Source organism: Myotis brandtii, unplaced genomic scaffold, assembly GCF_000412655.1.
Source record: "Myotis brandtii unplaced genomic scaffold, ASM41265v1 scaffold176, whole genome shotgun sequence".
In the NCBI taxonomy this organism is placed as follows: Eukaryota; Metazoa; Chordata; class Mammalia; order Chiroptera; family Vespertilionidae; genus Myotis; species Myotis brandtii.
In genome coordinates, this window is record NW_005356519.1 from 1,363,585 (window position 1) to 1,390,013 (window position 26,429).

Here is a 26,429-nt window from a genome sequence, read left to right on the forward strand (position 1 = left end):
AAGATCCATTCCAATCTTGAATGATCTCATCACATTTTATTTTCCACAATTATGCTCTTTATCATTAATGACGTAGATTTGAGGTAAATAACTGTCATACTGTAATATCTCAAACTTGTTTTGTTTTGTCCTGTGATTGTTGTTATTCAAGCCATGGGGCTGTGCTCAGAAAATGAATCCACTTCCCAAACCACTGACTGCACATATTTGAGAGACCAATGCCTAAGTGATGTGAATGGATGTAAACATGCCTGGAGAATAATGGAAGATGCCTGCAGTGTTTCAGGTAAAACAAATTGTTTGAAATACATTCAAATGATTCTCTTGTATTGAGATAAGACTAGGATTTGATATTTTCTTTCACTATCTGATGAACTAAGTTAGTCTTGCTCTAAATACTTTACTCAAATGTGGTATTCAAGTGATTCACCTGCAATTGCTTATTAGTGAATTATAACTATAAAATGATATTCTTAAATTACTCAAGGGTTCTAAATGTATTGACATCATGGGCAGCATTATGCAGTATTTCAGCCTATCTTTTTTTTTTTACTTATCTCATTATGTATAATGTCACAATTATATGTATGCTTCTCAGAAGCATAACAACTAATTTTCAAATCAAATTTCTTCTGCTTTATATGTTAATATATCAATGACAAAATAGGGAAATAATAATATTGGTAATAATCAAAGGCATTATTATTTATTTGTAGGTGTATAACATGCATTCTATATTCTCACAACATATACACTATTTTGCATTCCAACTGTATCAAGAGCGTGCTAAAATTTATTATTTATAACTTGTTCTACATTCCAAATATCTGAGGACAGGCCCAAAGGGTAGAGCATGTAAAGATTAGAGGATCACTGTTACCTATTTAAAACAAAAACAAAAAACCACGTTTTAAATATATCAAGTACTGAATAAATATTGAGTGAGAGCATTATAGGAAGACTCAATTTTTAGATAATCTGGTTATATAGTAGGACATTGCCCTAATAGTATTATGACAAAACTTTTCAAAATATCATATTCTAACATCATGATAATTGTATCATCCTGTATAGCGAATATGTAATACAATAAAACCTGTTCAGCTTTCTGGAATATTCAATAAAAGAAATCTGAAAGGGAAAATAAAAATATGTCCTCCCTGACTCACTTTATTTCTCCATCTATCTCAGAAAGAGTAAATTCTGTAAAGCTCATAACTCCTGCCTATTGGCATCTACTTCTTCTACCTCCCAAAAGATGTCAGGTGGAGTGTGTTGGGTTAAGAGGCTGCGACCTGTAGTTCCGACAATGTCAAAGTGTTCCATCCCCACCAGCAGAGCTGCAGGAATTACATGGCATGCAGTGGAAGGGAGAGAGATTTCCTTCTCTTCCCTGCACTTGAAGGGAGGTCATGGGCTATTTATACTCCAAAGAAAGATATAGCTCTCTAATCCAAACATTCTTATTACTATTTAGGAAAAGATTTTCAAAGGCATAATTTGCTCAAAGTGACACAATATTTTTAAGTGAGAATATAGGATGATGACAAAAAACCATCTGTTATTTGTTTCGATGATGAAGCTCCTTGTTACATTTTATATGGCAATTTAAAATATCACATTCAGTGTGGTACTTATTTCAGTGTACAAATAGCAGCAAATTGCAATGTTTGCATAATTATCCCATGCATGAAGCTGAAATAGAAATATTCTCAAATCCACAAATGAAATGATATCAAGTAGTTTTATTCAGAAAGATGAAAAAAAGAGAAAATGGTTGGGTATATGAATATGGCTTTTTAAATTAAAGCAGAAAATGAATTACTGGTCATTATGAAGGACTCATTATTTAATGATATTTATTGAGTGCTTTCTAAGTGTCAGGACCACTTCATTTCCCATGATAACTTTAGAGCCACCTACACATCTCTTGTTATAATCTTAGAATGATGTAAAATAAAATTGCAGATTAATACTAACTAACTCCTGAAATAGCTAAACTGATAAAAGAGCATTCTGGTCACCTCATACAAGGGCAGTTGTGATTATTATTGGAGCAAAAATTGGCATTCTAAGTGGAGAAAAGCTATTTAAAAATGTGGAAAATTTTAAGCTATTTAAAAATGTGGAAAATTTTAATTTAAAAAAACAGTAATATATATATGTGTGTGTGTGTATATATATATACACACACACACACACACACACATACATATTTTTTGCTTAAAAAGTAACTTATGAACATTATGTAGCAAACTCAGAAAATCTTAATATAATAATGAATTATTCAGCCCTGGACAGGTGGCTCAGTTTGTTGGAGCATTATTCCATGCACCAAAGGATTTCAGGTTGGATTCCTGGTTAGAGCACATACCTGGGTTATGGGTTTGATCCTCCGTCAAGGTATATATGGAAAGCAACTTGTCAATGTCTCTCTCTCTTTCCCTTCCTCTCTAAAATCAATAAAACATATCCATGGGTGAGAACTATCTACATATATAATAGAGAATATGCTAATTAACCAGGATGCTGTAATGGGTCGAGTGGGTAGGAGGAGGTTGCACGGGCAGCATCGGGGGTGGGGCAGCAGGGGCCTCTGCTCACTTGTGCTGGGGGAGGGCCTGATTAGCAGCGGCCACAGCTGCTTCAAGGGCTGGAGAGGGAGGCAGGGCTGGACCAGAGGGTGGGCGGCTCTGTGCAATTTCGAATCGTGCACTGGGCTCCTAGTATAAAATAATAATAACAATAATAATAAATTATTCAGATTAATGTTAAAAGCACTTTGGATAAAATTATATTCAAAATAATATCTGGAGTGCTATATGTTTGTGAAATCCAGGTGATCCCTGCAGGATGAAGAATTCATTGAACTGTAACCTGGGCATCCAATCCTTAGTGGAAACCAGTTTACAATTTAAAGATTGTCTCTGTACTGATGACTTCTATTGCACTGTTAACAAACTGCTTGGAAAAAAATGCATCAATGAATCAGGTAATATATTGTTATATGGAATATTTAAAGTCATGAAAAAGAAAAGTACAATTTTAAAATTAATTGCATATAATACATTTTATGAACTTTTAAATAATTGTCTTCAAGCAACTTAAGAGTCTATGAGTTGTACATCTCAATATCTGCATAACATATTTCTGTAATTACACTAAAGTCCTCACCCCTTCTTTCACAAGCAACCTTCTCCCACCCTACAAACAATAGGCTTTCCTCTCCTCTATCTTGAATGGTCCCACTGTCCAACTCCTCCAATCATGCACGGTGACCTCACTCAACACTTTTATCTATAATTTGCTTTTTCCAGAATTTCATATGAAGGGAATTATATAACATGCAACCTTTTCAGCCCGATTTCTTCTACTTAACATGATGCATTTGAGATTCATCATTGTTTCATGTATAAGTTTGTTCCCTTTTTTGAGGAGTAGTATTCCAGTCTATGTTAGACCACAGATTTGTTCACCATTAAGAGTCACTTGCATTTTTAGGGATATAAATAAAGCTGCTATACATATTCACAGATAAGATTTGTACAAATGTAAGTTTTTATTTCTCTTGGGTAAGAAATTATTGGGTCATATGATAAAGTTTATGTTTAACTTTTATAAAAAGTTTCCAAACAACATTTCAAATTTGGTTTAACCATCAATATATAAAGTTCTAGTTGCTCCACATTCTCAGATCATTTCATATTTTCCCATCTCAATACATATTTAGTGGTCCCACACTATGGATTTGATTTGCACTTAAAAAATAATGACATTGAGCATATTTTCAAGTGCTTATATGCCTCTCTATATATGATTTGTAAGTATATCTTCAAAATTTTGCCCATTAAAATTTATTATGCCTAAAGTATATCTATATATATAAAAGCCCAATGACCATTATGGCAGAAAAACCAGAACAACTGGTCACTATGATGTGCACTGACCACCAGGGAGCAGACACTCAATGCAGGAGCTGCCCCCTGGTGGTCAGTGCACTCCCACAGCAGGAGCACCGCTCAGCCAGAAGCCGGGCTCACGGCTGGCAAGTGCAGCAGTGGTGGTGGGACCTTCTCCCGCAGTGCTAAGGAGTGGCGAGCCAAGCGGTAAGGAGTGAGCAGGTGGGCGGTAAGGAGCAGCAAGGCAGATGGTGAGGAGTGAGCAGGTGGGCTGTTAGGAGCAAGCAGGCGAGCAGTTAGGAGTGAGGGGTTCCAGACTGCAAGAGGGATGTCAGCTTGCAGGTGGACATCCCCCAAGGGGTCCTGGACTGCAAGAGGGTGCAGGCTGGGCTGAGGGAGCCCCCTCCACCAGTGCAAGAATTTTGTGCACTGAGCCTCTAATATATATATATTTTCCCCCCTAAACAGATATGTAGTATATCTATGGAATTAAATTTTCAAGAGAAAGTAGAGGAATTATTTTTAAAAACTCTCTAAAAAGGCTTAAGGGGGAAATAATGAAAAAGTTTGAGAAACACTTTAGTATAGGTACCAATTATTATCAAAATATAATGAAAAGACAAAAGTATATGAGGAGGACAAATATTTTTAAAATGCCCATTATTTGGTTACACAAACTAGTGTTTCATATCTCAATTTTTAACAGTTCAAGATTATTTGTCATAGCACTCTGGAAATAACTTTAATTATTTTTCAAAGACTGTAGATAATGAAATATTTATTAAGGATATGTCTATATTCCTGTTAGAAAACATTAAAATGTCATAGGCTAATTAATTTTTTTTCAATTTTACTTTATTCATAGAAGAATCAGCACTATCCTCAGATTTGGCATCACAATTAAATATCACAAAATGGTTCCATCAGAAAGATACATTGTTAATGGTTGAAAAAATGAGTGACTGTGCCATAGCAGCAAAAATCTGCCAGGAATCTGAGCATTGCACTTTTTTGTATGAGAATTTTAAGAAAATCTGTGGGAGGGAATCAGAACAATGTAAGACCCTTGATGGAAGCCACCTGTGTGCAGCATTAACAGAAAGCCTGAAAGAAACAATCTTATGGACTTGTCAATGTAATGACCCTTCAAAAGTAGAGTGCATTGAAATTTGGAAGAGTTTGTTTGAAGACAAATGTATGCAGGATGCTCAAATTAATCAAGTTCCAGCCTTCAGTGAAGACGATGAAGATGGATTCAGCCAGGCCATTGTTTCCGGTTGGTATTCAAAAGAATTTAGAAACATTAAGTAAAATTACAAATATGAGTTAGCTAAAGAATATTTAATTTCTGATTCCAGCTCTGCCATTTCTGCCTGTGTTTCTCCTAGGAAATTAAAATTTAAAAACTTTATATTATGACTATGTCCAAAGTGATTATGAATAAAGAGGCAAATGCTAAAAGGTTTTAGCAAAATGTTGATTCATTCATTTATTGAATAAATACTTATGAGACATGTACAATGTGCTAGTTCCTGTGCAACAGGATTAAAAACAAAGCGAAAACTCTGTATCCTTCATAGAAGGATATTATTGTTTTTTTTAGGGAATTTAAAAACTTAAAGCAATAGATCATCATGGAAATTGATGATGATTTATTTATTTAATAGATATTTGTTTTGAGTGCCTACGTTATCCTAGGCCAGTGATGGCGAACCTATGACATGCGAACTCATTTTTTTGGTTGATTTTTCTTTGTTAAATGGCATTTAAATATATAAAATAAATATCAAAAATATAAGTCTTTGTTTTACTATGGTTGCAAATATCAAAAAATTTCTATATGTGACACGGCACCAGAGTTAAGTTAGGATTTTTCAAAATGCTGACAAGCTGAGCTCAAACGGTTCTCCATCACTGCCCTAGGCCATATTCTAAGATGGGATAGAACAGCAAACAAAACAAAAATCCCTAGAATCAGACTCTGATACAGAGGTTTGCACACAGATAATGGGCTTCGAGCTCAGTAACAAAAGCAATAATGAAGAGAGGAAAACAGGATTAGGTAGAGGAAGAAGTTGAAATGCAACACAATGGCCATAGAAAATTTAGTTGATTCCACAAGAAACATGGGCCTGGAATAGCTTTTCAGAGATAGCATACCCATTGAGGCAAGGGAGCTTCCTCATCCCTGATTCTTGAACCCATCAACTGGACTAGTCCTGAGATATGAGCTGTAATCTGAGTAAGTTGTAACCTTGGGTGTGGCAGCTTTCTTTAGACGAGGGCAATGTCAGGAAAAGGACTGTTGTGACCCAGCACCCAAAATATTCCCAACAGCTGGGGAAACTTGTACCTGGATCATCAAAGAGGAGATCTAAGTAGTGATCCACAGCATCCGGTATGGGAACAAAGAGGAAATTAACAAGATAAATGACTATATATATATAGAGGGAGAGAGAGATAGAAACATCAATGATGAGAGAGAATCATCAATTACCTGCTTCCTGCATGCCCCACACTGGGGATTGAGCCTGCAAATTGGGCATGTGCTCTTACTCTGGGAATTGAACCATGACCTCCTGGTTCATAGGTTGATGCTCAACCACTGAGCCATTCCAGCCAGGCTTGAGATATATATTTCAAACACTATAAGTGTTCAAAAGAAAACTAATACAGGTAGAAGAAATAAACTGGTCTGAGTAAGTGGTTTGTGTTTTTTATAGAATGGCCAGAAAGTTGTTGTGAAAAAAAGCAAATGTTTGAGTAAAGATTGGAAGTGGCAAGGTACTGAGTCCTGTTGATATCTTGGGAAAGGGCATTTAAGGCAGAAGAAACAGCTTGTTAAAGGTCCTCAGCTGGAAATATTGTAAAAGTGGGAAATTGTAACCCACCCCACCATTCTTTTGACATTGTTTCTGTAAATGCTGACTCTGTCAAATATGTAGCTTATAGAGAAACAGCATGTTTGTATAAAAATCCTGGGAACTTACTTCAGAATCTATAGACCCTGACCTTTAGTCATCCTAGTTCCAGGAGATTTGCTGACCTTTAACCATAGAACCAAAATGACAAAGACCAGGATGATGCACACCAGACCATCACTTGAAAGGTTTTGAGGTACTTATCAGAATGGACTGTGATGGCCTTTACATAGAGAGCTTTTTGTTTATTTCTTTGTTCTGCTTTGCCTCTCCCTCCTTATAAAAACCTTTGCCTACAATGAGATGTTGAGATGGGCTTTGGACAAGAGGTCCTCATCTTCTTGAGATGCAAGTACTTGAATAAATCTCTTTCCTTTTTAACCAACATCTGTCTTCACAAGTTTGGATTTCGTCATGTCAGGAAGTTGAACCTTGATTTCAATATGCCTGGAGGTTTGAAGAAAAGTAAAGAGGACATGAGCTAGAGCTGAGAGAGCGAGCACAAAGGGTGTAGGAGATGAGATCTGATATAAAAACAGGGGACAAGATCATGAAGGGCATTTTAGGTCATTTCAAAATGGTTGGCTCTACTCTAAGTGATATAGGAAACCACTGAAGGATTTTGATCAGGGGAGTGACAGGGTCTGATTTATATCCTTAGCAGAATAATCCTCTTTATTTTATTTTATTTATGTTTTATTTTTTATGTTGACAACTCACTGAAGAGAAGGAAAGGCCCAAGTGGGAAGACCATGTAAGAGCTTTTATAATGATGCAGGAAAAAAAAAAGATGATGGATTCATGTAGGAACTTGTCAGATTCTGAATATGTTTTGATAGTAGTGGGTCATTTGGGAATGCAAGGGGGAAAAAAGGATTAAAGTTGTCCCCAAAGTTTTTGTGTTGAGTAATTAGAAGGACGTGGTCACGATTATTTTTTTAACTACAGGAAAAAGAGTCTTCGGTGGGGAGCAGAGGAAAGGTAAGAAGTGAGTTTTGGATGTGTTAAGTGTGAAATGTTTATTAGGTATTCAAGTGAAGATATGAATAGGCAGTTTTATATATGGAATTGATATCTAAATTCTATGCATGACATAAGAAGTGAGATCTATTCAGTACATATGAATTGGAGGGTCATTTACTTACAGATAATAAGGTCATAGGAGTAGATGAGGTCAATCGAAAAAATGCTTGGTGTCTTAAACCAGAGTGAGAAGATATCTGATTCTGGATATATTTTACTGTTAGTGGATCAATAAGAAAAAACCGTGTGTATTTTTTATGTATATGATCTTTTAACTGATTTAACCTAGCTGTTTCATGATTCTATTTCTATGTAGCCCACATTTTTCCTATTTCATATTGACCTTCAACTCCTCTGCAGTAATTAAGCTAGAGTTTAAAATGTCCTCTGGGGAAAAATGTGTATGTATCATATGAAATTAGAATTTAATGTACAGATAATTTACATAATATATTCCTCATAGCATATAAAATTGTATACATCCAAGATAGATTTATTTCCCCATGCTAAAATAACTTTTCTGCTGTATTTGTAATAATTATACATATAGTAAATATGTTACTCTGCTAGGATTGTCATAACAAAATACCATTGGCTGGTGGCTTAAACAACAAAAATTTGTTTTCTCAAAGTTCTGAAGGCTGAAAGTTTCTGATCAAGGTTCATCAGGGTTGGTTTCTGGTGAGAGCTTTCTTGCCAACTTATAAACTTCCTGGTTTCTTGTTATGTCCTAACATGAAATCGCATGTTGTGTGTGCATGGATGGGGAAAAGGGAATAAGGTCTCTAATATTCCTTCTTAACAGAACACTAATCTTCAGATTAGCTTGCCATGCTTGTGACCTCATTTAACCTTAATAACTTCCTTAGCGATATCATCTCCAAAGGCAGACACACTAGGTGTTAGGACTTCAACACATGACATTTGGAGGGCCACAGACATTCAGTCCATAACAGTCAGTAAATTCAATATTTACTTATGTTTCAATGATAGTTTTCTGAGTATGTTTTAGTCAGTGGCAATCAATTCCAAAGCAGAGGTATTAATCTATAATAGAAGGATTTGCCTAGGCTTTTGTGTCTTTACAAAAGCTCTATGACTCTCTGAGGTTTGCTTATTGGGATTTATTCACTCAGCAGTGGTCGGCAAACTCATTAGTCAACAGAGCCAAATACAAACAGTACAACGATTGAAATTTCTTTTGAAAGCCAAATTTTTTAAACTTAAACTATATAGGTAGGTACATTGTTATTAACTTAATTAGGGTACTCCTAAGGCTTAGGAAGAGCCACAGTCAAGGGGCCAAAGAGCTGCATGTGGCTCGCGAGCCACAGTTTGCCAACCATGGCACTATGGGATGCTAGCAGAGAAGAAGAAACATTCCAGGCTTCCTCGGAGACACAGGAGAGTGGAGTCTAGAAGAGATTAAGTCTCAGCTCAGTAGTCCTCAAGCTTCAACTTAATCAGTGGAAAAATGAAAAACTGGGTAGTGAGAACAGAGAGTAAAACAAAGAATCTAGAAAGGCTGTGACACATGGGGGTAAAAATAATTTTCTCGTGACTATACCATCATGTATGTGCAATAGATGGGCAGGCAGAAAATTTGGACAGACAGCTCAAGTAGGGACAAAAACAGCATCATGAAATGACATTTATGCCATAACAGAAGTCAATATATCAGCAACCAATGGGAAAATTGAATTTTTATTTTATATAAAAATCAAATCATACTATTTCCCTGTCACTTTGTTTTTTGTCATTGTGTGTATATCTTTTCTGTTTATATGTCTGTGTTTCCTGCCAGGCTGGGGAGGCTCTGGGACAGGGACTGCAGAAGTGTGTCTTTGATGTGGCACCTGATACATAGTAGGAACCCAACCAATGCTTCTTGAAGATTTTAGAATTAAAGGCTACTCAGTTTACTTCCATCAATAAGATCCTCCGATTCTATAATTTTAATTCCTAAGAACTCTATGAAACTAAAATAATGAGAGGTGGAAATAGTGTTCAAATTGCATTTCAATCTAATTAAGACCCTACTGGGAAGAAGTTTTTTTTTTTTTTTTTTTTTTTTTTTTTTTTGGTTCAGACAATATTCCCTCTGTTTTTTCTCCCCAGACAGATTCTTTGTTTACTTCAGTGCACATGGCCTAGTCGTTAGCATTTGTTTAAACCTTCAAGTAACTGAATCCTCACAGCAGAGCTGTTTAACTCACTTGAATTATATTTCTGGGGTTTATTTTTCTTCATCTGTTCTTCGCTAATTTTGAGTATTAAGGGTTAAGCAAGTGTTACATGAGCTTGTATGTATTTTTATTTAATTACTCATAAATATAGCCCACATTTTCCTATTAAATTTAGAAAATTGTTCACTAATGAAAGTCTTTGTTTTCCTTCTAGATAACATGAAAGAGGGTAATAAATTCGAGTAGAATCTAACCACTCTTTTCTATCATGATAATGTTTATAATTTGTAATTTTGATTAGCATTCTAAAATCAGGACAATATAATTTAAAAAGTAGTTACAAGGCTCCTTAAAGATATTTCAATACAAAATAAATTGTGCTGCTCTTTGATAGTTTAAATATTAGAAAATTCTCAAAATCATTGCATTTCTTACACTAATGTATCAAAGCAACTGATTTGCCTATTTATCACCTATTTCCGGTTATGCTGAGGAATATTTTACAATTAAAACCAAAGACTAGATCTTGGTTAAATTTTATGGATATTTTTATCACCTACATTAAATTGTTTTAGGCCAACCATTTATGTGTATGTTCGTTTGTGTTTGGGGCGAAAGTTCATGTTCCTGTGTTTTCTAGAATGTGAGCATCTTTATCTGTTGGGTTAACTATGTGGAGCCTTAGTCAAGATTTCCCTCCAGAATAAAAAGTGTGACAGAATAAGAATCATTTGCACTTGAGCCAATGAACTCATCATAAGCTATACAGCTCAAATGAAATTTCTGATTTATTGTTTACATTCGAGAAACTTGGACTCAAGGGTTTTTCCTTCAGCTCAGTCTTGGCCCTACACACTCCACCTCTCTTCTGGATCACAATACGTATCCAGTAGAGATGAAAGATGATTCAAATAGTCCACTACTCAGGTCTCAGTAAATTCAGATGACCTCTATAAAGAAATGCAATGTTTGCTCAAAGTAGAACATTGGTACAAAGCTGTATTTTGCTCCTAGACGTCTCACAGTGTTTTGCAGATTCTGTAAAGACAGCTTTATGTTTACTACCTCTATAAAGAAATGAAATGTTTGCTCAAAGTAGAACATTGGTACAAAGTTGTATTTTGCTCCTAGACGTGTTTTGCAGATTCTGTAAAGACAGCTTTATGTTTACATTTTCGCGACCTGACTTGGGTATGTCATTGCTTTCAGGAACGAAAGGGATCTGGTCCTGTTTGGAAGTGGCAGAGATGTGTGTAGGGGATGCGGTCTGTAATGCACAGTTGGCCCTGTACCTTAAAGCTTGCTCAGCAAATGGAAATCTGTGTGATGTGAAACACTGCCAAGCAGCCATACGGTTCTTCTATCAAAATATGCCTTTTAATATTGCCCAGATGTTGGCTTTCTGTGACTGTGCTCCATCTGATATACCTTGTCAGCAGTCCAAAGAAGCTCTTCACAGCAAGCCATGTGCAGTGAACATAGTTCCACCCCCTACTTGCCTCAATGTAATTCGCAGCTGCCGAAATGATGAATTATGCAGGTGAGTAAAAACACGCATACCTTACTTTCTTATTTCGGCACCTTATTTGTTACAGTCCAGTCCTAACACTTGATCTCATTACATTAGCTAGAGTTCCCACCATTACCCAACATGATGTAAACAAAGCCAGACAATTCATATTTTTGAATCTGTAGTACATGTGTAGTATCCTCTTTGAAATTCAAATGTGGAACATGTTTGGAATAAAAAAAAATCAATTTAAGTCAGGTTTTGACCGCCATGAAATAGCATTATTGAAATTATATATTCAAATTAGACTAATGGATAATGAACCTATCTTGTATGTCAGTTTTTAATTTTCTTTTTGGCATAATCATAGAGGGCTGTAAAATGTCATACAATTTTGACAAGCTGACTCATCAAACTTCAAAATAAATCCTTTCTGTCTTAGTCTGAAGATCAGAGAGGAGAAGTAGCTATATCCCCAGCACACATCCATGCCACGATGTCAGAAACACATATTCTCTTCCCAACTTTATACCTTTGAGTCTAAAGGGGATAATGTTAGTCATTTATTTGTCTATTCAAACAAGTCATGTCAAGCACCTTGGCATCAGTGTACAAGAGACAAAAATGCCTGCCTTGTGTAGTTTATATTCTAGTGGGGGAGACAGATAATGCATAAGAAAAATGTATATTATATTATAAGATAATGAGTGCTCTGGATATTAACAACAGCAGCGCAACAAAATAAGAGGGGTTCTGTATGGATGGAAAGAGTAGCAATGTAAATGGGGTGGTCCCAGGAGAGAGCATTTACCAGAGAAAAAGTGAGGGAGGTAATGAGCCTCTCTCAGTAAATAACCGAAAGAAGAGATACTAAACAGACCAGCCAGTGCTGAGAAAGAAATGTGTGTGGCCTGTTACAAAGGTAATGAGGGCAGAGAGTGCAGGGGGAGAGCAATGGAGAAGTGGTTAGAGCTTTAACTGCAGAGGAAGTGGGGTTAGATCACACAGGGCCTTGAGGGACACCATCAACTTGGGTTTTTACACCAAGTCAAATGGAGAAGTACTGGAGGATTTTGAGTGGAGGTATGAATTATCTGGCTCACTTGTTAAAACTTCAACTCTTGCTATTAGTTGAGACTAGATTATACTTTTACAGATAACTGCTCCTGGGAACCACAACTCTAATCCAACACCGTGACTATTTATTTTCCTTACTATGGTCATTAACACATTTCCTTGTATATTCAAGATGAATTTTATCTTTTGTGTGGTTAAAAATTCAAAAGTCAAATTGGCCTCTTTAGACAAGAGTAAGAAGATGGAGGGAAATATGAAAATACTAAATAAATTTGATGGGTCAAAACAAATAGTTTGCAACAACCAGCACTAAACTATATAATTTTTGAATTCTACTTTTGCTTCTCTTTTGAGTAAGACTTTATATTAATTTGTTTGCCTAGGGCATTTATCAGGGGCTATTATAATTAATTTTATTCAAATGGATAAAACTTCATATATAGCAAACTCATTTAAATGTCAAGATAAATATTTAGTATGGAGGATTAGCTCAGAGCAAGATCTATCCCATTTGTCACCTTGCTTCAACCACTGGCAAATGAACTAAAAGATTTAATGATAACTTTCTCAAGGGCTTGGTTCTTGGTAAACTGTTTTCTTTTGGCCTTGTCAAACGATAACTGTCAACTATCTTAATTCCTTTTCTCTCAGTCATTCTAACTTGAAAAAATAACTCCAGATCTTGTAAACATTTGTCAAAAAAGACAACTGCTTCCCTATAATACACATTCAGTAAGATAAAGGGTAAAGATCTAAACAGAATGCTAGGACATTCACATATTTTTTGCTTCAACTTGTATAGAATGCCAAAGTTCTTCAGAAAATTTTATTTAAGGATTTTGTCATGTAATTGTTTTATCAGTTATTTTAAGGTATATTAATAACTTCTCTTGGGTTAAAAATAATATTAATGATAAAAATATTTTATAATGCAATTTAGATTTTTCAAATTCATTTATATCTCCCAAATTCTTTTTTAGTAACATATTGTATTTTATTGATTCTAAGATGTAAATTTTTTAAAAATTTATTTCTTTATTTCAGAGAGGAAGGGAGAGTGAGCGAGAGATAGAAACATCAATGATGAGAGAGAATCTTTGATTGGCTACCTCCTGCATGCCCTCCACTGGGGATCAAGCCTGCAACCCAGGCATGTGCCCTTGCCTGGAATCGAACCTGGGACCCTTCAGTACATAGGCCGATGCTCTATCCACTGAGCCAAACCAGCTAGGATGATGTAAATTTTTTATACATTTTCATATCCTTAACATTTTGGGATGAGCCTTAAGCTCAATGACCAGAAAATATTTATTAAGTTAAAACAATAATTTAATTGCCAACAAGTGATTTCAGTTATAATAAAGCAATGATATCTCCTCCATTCAATGAAATATGATTAAAATGTTTGATTATACTATTGTTCTCATATTTTACAAATAGAATATTACCATCTATCTATCAATTATCTATCATCCATGTACACTAAAAATGAAACCTAATAACATTTTAAGCAGCCAGGGGATATGTTATTATCATGTTTTAATCAATCCCTATAAGAGTACCAGATGTCTGCATGGATGGGCACCCAGTTTTACCTCATACCACTGCAAGGGCTCTAGATATGCTACCTCATTATCCTAAAATACTTGCATTCAACCTTCAAAGAATGATATATCTAAGCTTCCCTATCAAATTAAATATTTTAATGGCAAGTGATGGGGTCTGCTGTTATAGTCCTTGAGAAGTCCTGTGATGGATTCTGAAGCACACACTTTTGAAATAAACTCACCTTGGCATCAGATTGACTGGCACATTTTTTGTTAAATTTCCTCCACAAATAATCCTGGGGTTCACCACCTCTCCAAAGTACTTGGTTCAGGGTCCAGGACACAAAAGACACAGAAGTTGTCATATGTTTTCCTCTATTTTTTAATATCTTGCACTTTATTTTTATAATTTATTGATATACATGTCTCCTTTTATGTAATTTCTATCTTTCATAGATTAGTTTAGAGTAAGGCTGTGTGTTATCAATGTCTTTTCACCATGTGGAATAATCCCTTAATGAATACTTTACAGAAGTGATGGAAATATTACACAATATTAGTAGTCAAGGTGAAAAGACAAATCTTGTCATTTTCTGAAGCAAATTTTGCCTTAGAGAGATTTCCAGCATTTATATTAAATTTGTGTTAATGTAATTCAGATGGAAAAAATCTCCAAGAGATAAACTATTTCTTCAGTGAAGATATTAAGCCCTTTATCACTTCCTTCATTGGCTGAAGAGGCTGTATATGGGGCTAAGGAGAGCACTGGGGTTTGAAAATAGTACTTCTGTCCTTGTTCCAGATTTTTCAATACATAAAAGATTTGAAACTCATTTATTTATTTAAATGAGCCAAAGGAGTCAATATAAAGACTATTTTTCAAGTAATTTTGTCCAACACAAATATATACTGGGAGTTGAGATTATGTTTTACCAATTATATACATTTGGGAACATACAGAAAATTATAATGCATTACAGATTTGTATTTATGAACTCAATAAAATAGTAGGGAAAAAGGAATTTGCTTAGAAAAAATAACAACTTTTTAAACAAATTTTTAAAAATATATTTTTATTGATTTCAGAGAGGAAAGGAGAGTGAGAGAGAGATAGAAACATCAATGATGAAAGAGAACCATTGATTGGCTGCCTCCTGCACGCACCCTACTGGGGATCAAGCCCGCAACCCGGGGATGTGCCCTTGACTGGAATCAAACCTGGGACCCTTCAGTCCACAGGCCGACACTCTATCCACTGAGCCAAACCAGCCAGGGCAATACTTACATTTAGATAACATCTTATAAATAACCCATAATTGCATTAAAGGAATATATTTGTTCTTCTGGCATCAAAATTATATACTCAAACTTTCTATTGTATTTCTTTGTGTATAAATTAATTTTGCCAATGTATTGAAAAGCTGATTCTTTTAAGATGACTTAAAATATGAGATTATTGAAAATAATGTGGCTTCTGGTTTTAGCGGAGTAGGACCATGTGGACAAATAAGCTCATGACAAGTATGTATTCAGAGGGTTTTCATGCGGATTTAATGGTGACCTATTCAATAAAGGGTAAAAAGTAATTTTAGGTGATAAATATTAAGTAGGAAGATTAATATCCTTGGTTCCACTGAGAGGAATATCCTGTTACTGTGAAAATTTCAAATATGAAATTATTGTACATTAGTGAGATTTTTATTCACTGCTAGTACAGCACGAATACATGGTCAGGAAAGTTATGAATGGATGTGGTTCTAATGGATTATGTTGGCAATTAAATAAACTCATAAATTTTTTGCTTTAAATTAGCTTTTGCAGCCAGAGAAGCTCAAAGCATTTTAAAAATTCTAATTGGTCTGCTTAGAAATGTTAAGAAAGAATATATTACCTCCCATCCTGTGGGAAAACAGGCTGGAAAGGTGAAGAGCCTTATCTAAAATCACTTGGTGTGAAACAGTGGCCAACTGCTAGTCAACCAAAACCACATTCTGCTTCAAAAAACACTGCTAATAAATCTCCCATGTAGTTCAGACTGCAAATCATCAGCCATTGAAAGAAAATTAGTAATGAAGGAAAATTCATCCAGGGAATCGTAAACTCAGCCTCTGTCTTTCATCACGCGAGGAAATTCACAAGGTTTCTCCACTTTTTCTTCCACACTCTCTATGGGGATGTTTAAATGTACAAACTTAGTTTTCAGCTATGTACTGGCATCCAGGAGGCATTGTGTTTTATGTCAGTCTTTCATTAGCTGAGGAAGCACCGCATGCTAATGTGAAAGAATATTATTCAGAGATGAAGTCCATTTCTTGACTCTTTATAGGAGGCGCTACAGGACATTTCAGTCAAAATGCTGGCAGCCTGTGACTAGAAAGTGCCATGAAGATGAGACTTGCATCAGTACTTTGGGCAAGCAGGACCTCACTTGCTCAGGAAGCGATGACTGCAAAGCAGCTTACATGGGCACCCTTGGGACGGTGCTTCAAGTGCAGTGCACCTGTAGAACCATGTCACAAAGTGAAGAATCTCTGTGCAAGATTTTCCAGCATATGCTTCACAGAAGATCATGTTTCAGTAAGTTATACATATTCAGTGAATTATATATAATAGATATTTCTTGAACAGCACAAAGTAATAATCCAGCACAGAAAATCTGTTCACAAAGACAACTTAGTCTGCTATTCCATTTTTTAAAATCTATTTTCTGATTCTGTTTTGTGCATTTGGTATTTTCCTCATTTGCCTACATGTGTTATATGTTTTTAACTTACATGATTGGTCATTCCTAGATATTATTTATTGATTTCAATATTAACTGCATAAAATATTTATCCTACCAGATAGCTGAATGTATTAGGTATTTATTGTGAGTAACAAACCACCCCAAAATGTAGGGACTAGAAATAACCATATATTTACTCACAATTCTGCACTGGGCTTGGCTCAGTTGGATGGTTCTTCTGATGATCTGGGGTCACTCATATAACTATGGTCATCCGGTGGCTCAACTGAGGCTGGGCAATGCAAGATGGTGTTTAGCAAGCATCTTTGGCATGGCTCTTCTCCCTGGGACCTCTTCAGCAGTAGATCCTGGGATTCTGACAGTGAAGATAGCATTCCCAGCAGCTAAGCCCTAATGGGCAAGAACTTATCAAGCCTTTACTTCTTTCACATTTGCTCATGTCTCATTGGACAAGCAAGTCACATGGCCAAGTTCAGCGTCACTATGAGAGGAGGCTTTACAAGGATGTATATATCAAGGTTGGATTCATTAGGGGACCATTAATTTTTTAATCTACTTTCTGGTTGCCAAACTATGTAAAACACACTGACTCTTGGATTTGTTTTGTCTCCCCTTGTTTTTATTTTATTTATTTATATATTTTTATTGATTTCAGAGAGGAAGGGAGAGGGAGAGAGAGAGAGAGAGAGAGAGAGAGAGAGAATCATCAATGGTGAGAGAAAATTATTGATCAGCTGCCTCCTGCAGGCCCCACACTGGAGACTGAGCTGCAACCCAGGCATGTGTCCTGAACAGGAATCACACCGTGACCTCCTAGTTCATAGGTCGATGCTCAACCACTGAGCCATACCAGCCAGGCTCCCCTTGGTTTTAATATGTCTGTTGACCTGGCTGTAATGATGAGATGGAAAACATACTTTCTAAAGTTATTATTTATTCAATTTTGGAAAGAAGAAAACTGATATTTAGGAATTTAAATAATTTTCCCAGCATCTTAAAGTAAGCAAATGGTTGAGAGGGATTTGTCTATGAGTCTTATAGAAAGAACCGCAGGAAATGATCATATACTAATTCAAGGCCTCTCCACTGTCCATATTCAGGGTTAGTCCATGCAACCATCCAAGTTTCAAAACACCCCTAAAACCCCTAGGCCTCTAGTTGAAACCACCAAACCTGCAAACAGCATTCATGGGAGGAAGTAACAGATGTTTCATGGCAAACCAAACTTTTATATTTATGAAAAATATTTGAGAGATACAACCACATATGTATCTATATCTGTACCTATACATTGACATGGTTAACTATATACAGGTACACACACACATTTTAAATTTTTCTATATTTCTTTACAGATACTAATGTGATTACAATTATGATTTGTTGTGTATTAGGTAATAGACATACAATTCAGTGTATGGTTTTGATTCCAACAGAGTCCTCTGTGGAATTTCTACAATTTTTATAATTATTACTAGAGACATATTTCAATTGAAACATGATACAAAGAGGAAAATGCAGCATGGTATATGTTGAATCTTAGTTTCTAACTATTCATGCTCTTTGATTAATATTAGGTGGCTAATTCTGTTGGAAGTAAATGTATTTATAATGAATGGCTCATAACATTACAGAAGGAAATAGCAAGTAAAATAATTGAGACTGATAATATATAGTTACATTATCATGGTTATTTTCACTTGGTTTCTCCATATTAAATGATAGTCAGGAAAAAAAGGTAGGTTCTACAGGTTAGAGATAACTCTATTCCTGGGTATAAGTTCCCTCAAAATGTCAGTCCAGCAACCTAATTCTAGTTCTAAGCCTGGTTTCCTTCCATGTATTTTTAATTATTGTCATATTTTACTTCCATGTGTTTAGCTACTATAACCTGTACAGAGCAAAAATTATTTTTAGAGAAACAGTAGAAATAGAATTTAAAAATCCATCAACATTGAAGTAGTAGTAACAATGAAAAAAATCTAAAACTACTTCACTTTCTTCACTCACTAAACTTTATGAGCTTTGCTCCTCAAACATTACCTACTAAAAGCAGGAATTTTAAGTGACAGGTTTATAGACTTAAAAGAACCTTGCAGGCCTTCCGTCACAGTCTCCATACTTGAATTAAGAGGAAAAGTTTCAAACAAAAACAAGAACCAAATCCTGAGGCCTGGCTAGTTCTAAACGTCTTTATCCCTGCCCCATATGCTTGGGAAGTAGCAACAGCACATGTTTGAATGAACTGGCTCTCTCACCATCACCTCCTGATTTCTCACATCACCCCAGCATGCTCCTGCATTATCAAAAAGATCTATCACTACAGCATGTTTCCAAAGCCCTCAAGCTTTTGCTCACTTTACTTGAAAGAGGCAGAAATGAGTAGAGTTGAGAAGACAATTGGGGAAGAGTTTCTGTTTTGCACATTTGTTTGGCTTAAAGCATTGTTTTTCAAACTCACTTAACCTGAGACCACAGTAAGCAATGAATTTTCCATTAGCTTTTTATATGCAATGTCTTCTGTGTGTGTGTTTTTGATTATTGTTTTTCTATTCCATTAATTATTTTCAATGTTGACTACTACCCACTAAATGGATTTTATAACTCACTAATGTGTTTCTCTCTGAAGTTTGAAGAATACTTGCTTGGAGCCTGAATTCAGCTGGAAGTAATCTACATGAATGTGACCAAGTCCATCTTTTAATGTTATAATTATAAAGTTTATCGAGTGCTTAATTCTGGTCACATTTTTTTTTACTTAATCCTAATAATTTTGTGAGCTAGAAGCTCTTATTTTCTTTGTTTCACACACAAGATAAAGGAAGCTATGAGATTAAATGTCTTGCTCAGGGTTCTATACCCAGAGTGCAGTAGACTAGGGATCCTAACTGGCAGCCTCCTGTGACCTCCTGTCTGTGAAAAGGTAGACAGAAAGCTTGTGTCCCTTCAGTGTGCCACAAAGCCCTCACAGGCAGAACCTCTTAGTTCTGGTCGCAGATTTAAGCTTGGAAAATGTGCCAGAGAGCCCACCTCCCCTGCAGGACCAGACTTAGGCAAAGGAGCATCCTGAACAAAGTGTATGTATTCAGCCACCAACTTCACCTTAACCACTAACCGCTGGATCCGCACAGACTGACTTTTTCCCAGGGTCTTGAGCACAGAGCAAGTCTGTGGCAGGTAGAGCTGATAGAAAGATGAAAGAAATGGAACAGAGGCACATTGGTTAGTACAGAGAGGACCACAGAGATAGAAAAGTTAAAGGATGACTATTGTGTAGCTCGGCTACACTGAGGGATTCGGTCACTGACAGGAATGTGCTCTTGTCACATTGCTTAAATTGTCTTTTTTCTTGCCAACTCTAAAAGAAATTTGGGAATATCCCCACTCTGCCCATAAAGATTCAGTTCCTTTTTTTGAGGAATTATTTTTTAAAAATGAAAAGAGTCTACCTACTTATTAAATCCTATAGGGAATGGAAGGCATAGCAATACATGTATGATAGATATAAGCTGAGACTTAATTTAAAGGAGTACAGAAATAAAAATAAATCTCCCCCCTGTTCCATTCTCTAGAAAGTCAACGTTCAGAAGCTTGATGTACATTCTTTCAACCCCCCCCTTTTTTTTACTTTGAACCTTTTAAATACATATAAAGCTTGAATACCTTGTATACATCCAAATAGGAGCCTTCCTCATCCTGACACACACATACACACATATTTTTTAATGTAATAATACTATACATTCTGCATTAGAGCTTGCTTCTTAACTTAAAAATATGTGATAGACACATTTGCAAGTATATACATATGTGATGGCTTAATTCTTTGTAAAGTTTGCATAGTATTCTATAGTATTTGTGTGTATATATGTATATACATACATACCATATTTATTTAATTACTCTATGAATAGAATATGATTGTTTATCAATATAGACAATTTTAGCTGGCATTTCAATAGAATAGGTTTTGAACAGTGAGATTACTAGACCACAGGATTTTTGCATTTTTAAATTTGGTAGAAACTAGAAAAACGTTTGTTTCAATTATATTCTTAGTAAGAAAAAGTATTGTTTTAATTTTCATTTTAAATATAAATGACACTGAGCGTCTTTTGAAGCAGTAGTAACAATGAAAAAAAATTTTTACTTAGTCATATGCCTTGCCTAAAATATCTTCTTCTTTGAGTACCAGTAATGTCACTTTTGTAGCCTACATCAGATGTCTGTACTGATATATGTGACAACTCACTGACCTGCATGTCTCTTACAATGATCCTGAATCTCTGGTCCCTTACAGCAAAGTGATGACCTAGTATAGCCTTGGGCTCATATTCTGACCCTGCATGTGTTTTCTGGGCTATGTAAAGGGGAAATTTTTTTCACTGCTTCTTGAATAGCCAACCATTCTTCCTCAATTAGATACTTTCCGTTGACATTTAAAAATATATTTTACATGATTTACCAAAGAAAATATTTAATATAAAAAAAAACTATGAAGAATACTGGTATCTACCATTCAGTTTAAGATACAGAACATTGCCTTTATTTGTTTATTTGTTAAGTGCCCCTTCATTTTACATCTTTTTCTCCCCCCCACTTCAGAAGTAATCATCATATACTGAAACCCACACCCATGATACCTAAGTGATACACATATGCATGATATTGTCTAGGGTAGTGGTTCTCAACCACTACTGAAGAATCGCTGAGAGAATAAAAACTCTGATGTACAATAAGCTAACACAATTATGTCATAGAGAGGCAGGACCTAGGCATCAGCAGGGCCAATTTCATGGCCATGTGGCCAGTGCAGTCACACAGGTACTCAGAAGGGCCTGCACTTGGGGCTTCATATTCTGCAGCCATCATCTCTGACTTCTTAATGATTTTATCTTTCCATTTGTGTGTTGGCAATGAAGTCCAGTGGGGCATATGTGAGGAGCCTGGAGCCTTAGTCCTATGCATTCCTGCCTCTTGCCACCTTCCTGGGACAGGCAGGTTCTCAGCTGCCTACCCTGCTTTTTGGTACCCAGGCCCCATTCAGGACCCTTCCATTCCATGCCCTTCATCTGCCACCAGACATTTGCCTTTTTAAAAAAAATGATATTGAGCTTTATGATACATGGCTGTAATTTTTTAAATCTTTTAATTGGTCTTCATTTTCTTAATAAAAATTACGATATAATTTTCTTAAATAGCTTTGACTATAATTATTTGTAGATATTGTTACATATTACAGTTGTTACTATAAGTCATCATTTTAAGATTATATTTTAGACTCTTTGTAGTTGACCTCTATATGTTTAATTGATTTTTATACATTATTTTATATACAGTAAGATTGTCCCTTAGGTTGATTTACAGTCTTTACGGAAGACCTCTTTTCTATGCTTCTGAAAATTATCTGCCTACTTATTTTTTTTAAAATTTAAGATTGGAGTAGATCTTGGATGATGTGCAATCCAGATTTTATGGTGTGTTGTAGGAGACAGGCAACCTATAAACTATAGAGATTAGTTATTATTCCCTGCAATCTCCCCCAATACAAACACCAACACTTCCTCCCCCGACACACACATACATTATATACTGTAACAGAGACCTCATAACTTCAATAAAAACTCTCATTCAAAATAAGGAAATGTGGGAAAGTTAGTAATGGGATCCTTCTTGACAGGCCTTATGAAGCTTCCCTGGCATTGTGGATATTTTGGGCCACCTGGGAAGGACCACTTTTTGTGGCTGTGATTTTTGCCCTCTGGGAGTTCTTCCCTGTCCATCTTCCTTTATAGCCATATTCAAATTAGGTCTGGGGGAGTGTGCCCTCCCTAGGAATATGGTGCTCTCATAGACCATATCGTGGTCATACAGTTTGAGGGACTGAAAGCTATTTTGGAGTCACACACTTTTTACAAGCAGACTGGTGGTTTGTTTGGCAATATAATCTCTTTAAAATGTGTTAGAGTTCTCATCTATTTGCTTTTAGTCAGTTACATTGGCCAGTGCCCATAATAAAAAAAGAGTTTTCTTGACTTAGTTCCCAAATCTGCCTTATTTCCCAAGTCTGCCTTATTTCCTTGCTTCCTTACTCCAACTTAATGATTTAAATTAATTTAATGATTTAAACTAATCTAAACAATGGACTTGGGTGAAAATGTAAGACCCTTAATCTGTTTTTTTGCTGCCTAGTTGAATCAATTTGTTTAACTCAGAAATAACTGGAAATCTTTTTCAGTCTTGGGCCTTTTATAACTGGAAATCTTTTTCAGTCTTGTCTCTTGCTATTTGGGTTGTAGAAGCAGTCAGCTTTCAATGTTATAGAATCCTCATTTTAATCTCTCTGATTTCTACTTGAAAACCAGCCAGTTTCTACCTGAGCTCACATCCTTATTGTAAAACTCTACACAATGAAGTCAAGAATAATCAACTCAAACTATCACTTTAACTCTTTTTGGGTTGTCTTGCTCTTTTAGGTCCTTCCAAAGTGCTTTGAGAAATGCATTGTAGAACTGTCTTCATGTCAGAAAAAAAGGGGCAAGCATCTATCCTTTGGAACCTGTCCCACACCTCTCATGAGCCTTGATTCTCTAGAAATTGAATATACTATATTTATGACTGCTGAGTGGAGCCACAGTGGCAGAAAGGCACTGGATAGGAAAGAAGGAGGTATGGCATAAGGTGAAGGACTGTCATGTTGCACTTGCACAAAGATTAGGCATTTGAGGAAGCATTTTGATGATAATGAACAAAGGCATATTCATATCCAGAGTAGGGATAAATTCCAGTAGGAATGCATCACTACCTTCTTCAGGGTGGAAGGATTATGAAATCATCAATCTGCCACCAAACTTACAAACTGAGGGCTTAGTATTGGTCTCTGCCACTGCTGGGAGGTGTGTCATTCGGGATTGCTAAAACTTTTATGGATTAGCTCTAGGAAGAGGGAGTCCATTCTGTGGTGCCCAGACACTGCACCATCCTTTCACCATAGTTACACTCTTCATGCTCACTGCACAGGCCTGGTTGGCCTCCACGGGGTAGGTCACAAATTTACCTAATTGCTTAGGGCCTACTCTCTGGTGAGTACTCTCAGCGAGACATTAACTTGAATATGAAGATGTGCCTAGTTTGTGCCACTATTATGGGTCCTTCCACATGCCTCTTCATCTGATTTCCTTATCTACAATCTTTTAAGTTTGCTCTTTTCATTTCTCTAACCAAGCAATTTACCGCTGTCCATCAGTCTTAACTTCTGCCCACTTCTTTCTCTACAAAGTGACAATTAAGAGTAATACTTAACCCTGGCTGGGTTTCTCACTTAGTTGGAGTGTCATCCAGTACACCAAAAGTTTTCAGGTTCAATTATTAGTTAAGGCACCTAGGTTGTGGGTTCCATCCCTTTAATATTTCTCTCTCAAAAGTAATTTAAAAATATCCTTAGGTGAGGATTAAAAAAGAGAAGGAGTACTGTTTAAGCACTGCCTCTGGGGAGGATTTCCCTTCACCACTGTCCTCTAAAGCCACCTCTCATGGGTTTGTGCTGTGGCAGCTGCCCTTTTACAGTTAGCACTGATAGTCTCTATTCACCTTTCTGGGAACCAATGACTTAATGGATTTGATGATACCCAGTTAGGAGCATGTTAGGAGCTATATTTCAAATGGCAAATAGTCCTCCACTGCAGGTGGCATAGCCTTGCTCCAGAACTCGGGGGTGGGGGGTCTCTGCTATAACTCTCCTATTAGGGCATGACAGAGGCTCCACATTCATCAGAGACTCTGAATGAGATTGTTTATAAAGTGCCTGTTACATAGCAAATGTTCTATACATTTTAATTGCTTGTCACGCTAAGCAATTGTTTGGGGTTCTGGATTGAGAACTGGACCATTGGGTGTCTTTTTCTAATGTTTCACTAAAGCCAACTGGTTCCATAACGCTATTAGGAAAAATCTTTCCATTATTAGTTAAGAACCTGATGATCACAGAGACAACCACAAAGTATTGAGAAAGATGGACATTAAATTTTTGATTCTCAAACCTGTTAACACTCTGAAATATCCAGATGATGATTAGTTTAAAATATAGATAGCTCAGAACTCATTATTAAGACACACACAGACACAGACACACACACACACACACACACACACACACACACACACCCCAGGTGGTTCTGATTTTCAATCAAGTGTGGGAAGTTGGGGAACCATTGCTCTAATCCACATGTGGGAAACACCCAGTCACCGGCCATAGATCCCAGAGCCTCTTTTCACTCACACCTCCCAGGGAATGAGAAACGTCTGTGCACAGAAAGGCAAGGCTAATACTGTGCAGCGCTCAAGGTGGCCTGCTTCACTCCATTGCCTAAAAACAGTTGGTACACATTAGCCACTCAATACATGGTGAATGAATGAATGAACAAAATGAACCAATGTCTACTATATCTCTATAGCAGAACTGTCTTCTGAACACCATTGTTTTTCTTTCTTTTATTGGAACTCTCCTAATAATTCAGCTTCCCTATTAAGAGCCTCCACTCATTTGTGTTTCTACTTACACTGGAATTTTCAATTCAAATATTTGAGCAAAGGAATCAGGAATTAACAAGACCAAGCTGCTGCTGCCCACTTAAATAAAAACATTTCAAGTTCCTTATAATTTCTAACAATTTTTCTCTTTATAGATCAACTTTCAAAAAATTTGAGTAGTAGGCAACTATTTTACAGTTGATCCTTGGAAGGTATCAACACATAAATAAGTAATTGACCCGAACATATATTTGCTCTTAAATGATTTTATATCCTTAACAAACTCTGTCTGTTAATAATAAGGGTGAAAAAAGAGTATCCCCCAAAGATTTGCAAAACGAATTGGCTTTTGTGAAATTTTAATATAAAAATTCCTAAAAATGTATATAGTCCTTTAAGAAGCTTAAGAAAAGAGCCCTTGGTATTAGTACCTGTTTCTATCATTAATTTCTTTTTTTTTTTTGTAGTCCTATTTCTCCCCCATCTGTTTATTAAAGCCTCATCTTAGATATCAAGATTGCAAGTAAGACTGTTTTATTTATCTTGTCTGCATTCAATGGATAGATTATTTGGCTGCATTTCATCTTGCCTTTCAACATTTCATCTGTCTATTCCCAGTGAAGGTCTTGATCTAAAAATAACATTCCATTAGTGAACATTTTTATATAAAGTTCTTTAAACATGCCCATATATATGGAGGTGCATAATGCATACTTTTATACATTTTTTTCTAACCTACATAAAATTTTACACTTATTTTTAGTACAATACTTTAAAGATTGCACAGAAAATGATTAATGAAAGCTCAAACTCACTTTTGTAAATTATTGTTTGAATTTTTATTGTCGGCTGATCACTAGCTGTCTGAGAAGGAAGATTATAGACTACAAATAAAACAGCTAAGTGAATTGTGAAAGACATTTCCATTGCAAAAATCTCTCTCTCTCTCTCTCTCTCTCTCTCTCTCTCTCTCTCTCTCTCTCTCTCTCTC

General features: G+C 36.0%; 1 protein-coding gene across 1 annotated transcript in view; it reads left to right on the forward strand.

Moving 5' to 3' along the window:
* Positions 1–153: 153 nt before the first annotated feature.
* The window catches only part of GFRAL (GDNF family receptor alpha like), a 50,104-nt gene continuing 23,828 nt past the window's right edge, over positions 154–26,429 (forward strand). The window contains exons 1-5 of the mRNA XM_014537319.1: positions 154–286; positions 2,840–2,992; positions 4,765–5,175; positions 11,239–11,569; positions 16,490–16,740. Of these exons, the coding sequence (XP_014392805.1) occupies positions 154–286; positions 2,840–2,992; positions 4,765–5,175; positions 11,239–11,569; positions 16,490–16,740 (1,279 nt within the window). The remainder of the gene's footprint in view (positions 287–2,839; positions 2,993–4,764; positions 5,176–11,238; positions 11,570–16,489; positions 16,741–26,429) is intronic.